This window comes from Priapulus caudatus, unplaced genomic scaffold (genome assembly GCF_000485595.1).
Source record: "Priapulus caudatus unplaced genomic scaffold, Priapulus_caudatus-5.0.1 Scaffold1175, whole genome shotgun sequence".
Classification (NCBI taxonomy): domain Eukaryota; kingdom Metazoa; phylum Priapulida; class Priapulimorpha; order Priapulimorphida; family Priapulidae; genus Priapulus; species Priapulus caudatus.
This window is the reverse complement of record NW_014578236.1, coordinates 82383-84792: the sequence shown is the minus strand read 5'-3', so window position 1 is coordinate 84792 and position 2410 is coordinate 82383. Positions and strand designations below refer to the sequence as shown.

Below are 2410 nucleotides of genomic sequence, written 5' to 3'. Positions count from 1 at the left end.
TACCACTGTAGGTTTAATCTGTGTTAGGATTTGATTAATCTAACAACGAAGCAAAGATATATATGGTTTGTGCATTCTGCCATGCCGTGGTGCAATAAATTCATAATTGTGTAATTAAATTCCATTAACTGTGTAAATTTAAGTTCAGGTTGTAATTATAATCTGTAATTTGTGGGCTTACATGGATGTTTTCAAATAGCTAACTATAGTTCAAGAAGTCTCATATTTTATGTATGTTTTAATGTATACCGTCTTTCTATTATATGACAAACAGCGTTTTAACGTGATAATAACAATGTTTGCGATTACTGTTGTTAATAATATTATTGTTGATGTTGTTCTCATTGTGTTCGCGTCGTATGCGCGACATCGTAGGTCGTGTTTAATAATACAGTAGTATTAAAAACATTCAACGATAGTTGTGCAAAACACAAAGCATTTATTACGTAACTGTAACAATAGCGACGACAATACGGTACCGACATATCGTTGCCGCACTTGGCATTCCTTCTATGGCTGCACTGATCGGCAGCTTGCTAATCGATATCTGGGCAAATGACCGTAAAAAATTAAAGCAGAATTATTACATGCGTAGTTCTCTTGTTGAATAACTAACTGGTCGTGAACGGCGAATTGAGGACGCTGTTCAGCCTGTTAGCTCTAACTGTGTAACCCTTCGCTCCGCAATAACTACCTAGGACTAGGTAGAGTTGTTGCCGAGCTAACAGCAACACGTTTATCGGCACTACATACAAAACTCGGTGGAATGTGTGCGATAGGAGCTTTTGCGGCTGTCTATCTGCAACCACAAACGGTGTGTGCACGCACGCACCCGCGCGCACTCTTGGAATGTGTTCGAGGCATTTCTCGAGATTTGTTCGCGTGATAGTGGTGCGAAAATGCACCTCTTAATGGTTTTACTTGTCCACACGGGAAATGTGCACATAGGTGATGAATAATTATCATGTTTGTAAGTTGGACATTCCATTATCATCAACGAATTCTGTACGATATCGATATTAACTTCGCCTGCAATCACGTGACATGGTAGTATATAAAATGCGGATCAATATTTACAATATCTTACACAGTATACACAATTTATATATATATATATATATATATATATATATATATATATATTCTGTAATGTATTTACAGTTCCCTGCCGTGATGTGTTCTAATCTAATACCCTGATGAGCGCGCGTCTCTTTTCTCTGCCGGAGTTTACCACGGCCGCCACATGGGCAACATACTCTTGTACGGATTCGCGTACACAGGGTTGGCTATAAGTTCTGGTATGATGGGCACAGGTTTGCACAGTAGCACAGGCGGTCCTGCTGTTATGGCAACGGCACTGAAGCCACGCTCGCCGCTTCCCGTCTTCATGACGTCACGCTTTGTCGCCAGCGGAAGTCGAGCGGACCCAGAGTACGCACTCCTCACTGACGGTGCCGACGTTGGCGGTAGTGACGTTGGCGATGACGGTAGTGACGTCGGCGATGGTGGCAGCGGCGATCGGTTCGTGATGACCCCCGAGAGGTGGCCCATGACGCGCGTGCCCAGTTCGGGGCTCAGGCCCGAAAGACCCATGAATTGAGAGACTGCGGCGGCACATTCCGTATAGCCTGCCTGATACTTCATCGCTAGCTCCGGCCGCGACGCCATCACTGCGGGAGAGACGAATAAGTAAATAAATAAAACAAGAAAAAAACTAATGAACGCAATAACTGCAAACTTATACAAATTGCTAAAGGTACATGATGGTAAATAAATGAGCGGACTGACTTTAGACTCACACAACTGATTTCAGCTCATCTATATCTTTCCATTTTAGAATTCATACTTATTTTAGAGCTTTTTAGACTTCATAACTGAATTTTTAGTTATTTGCACAAAGCATTGGAACGTCTACCTAGGAGATTTGCGCAAGTTAACAAGGAGAAGGAAGATATAAATAAATAAATAGAATAGATAAATAAACATATACAATTAATTGTAGTCATCAAATGGTGCTGATCAATAAACTCCTTTATCTGTCTGTCTGTCTGTTGTCTGCCTGTCTTTCTGTCTGGCTGGCTCGTTGTCTGTGTGCCCATCCGTTCATCCGTCCGTCTATCTGTCTATCTGTCTGCCTACCAATCGTTCAGATAAGTCGGAGCATGTGGGACATGAGTCATTGAGACATTTATGTGCGCGTGGACACACGGGTCATTGAGACAAGTCTGAGCATGTGGTACATGAGTCAGGCATTAATTGAGACATTTCTGTGCATGTGGGGACACGAGTCATTGAGACCTGATTGACTGATTGAAAAATAAGGATTGATTTACAATTACCATAAACACAAGTTACCCGTTGGTATTAAAATTCACTTTCCTGTTTTAATATTATTGATTTGAGTTGGTGA

The 2410-nt window shown here is 41.6% G+C and overlaps 1 protein-coding gene across 1 annotated transcript in view; it reads right to left on the bottom strand.

Annotated features, from left to right (window-relative positions):
- Window positions 1-422: 422 nt before the first annotated feature.
- Window positions 423-2410, bottom strand: part of LOC106815685 (transcription factor HES-5-like) — a 3476-nt gene continuing 1488 nt past the window's right edge. Inside the window, exon 4 of the mRNA XM_014820185.1 lies at window positions 423-1670. Coding sequence (XP_014675671.1) covers window positions 1228-1670 — 443 coding nt within the window. The 3' untranslated portion in view covers window positions 423-1227. The remainder of the gene's footprint in view (window positions 1671-2410) is intronic.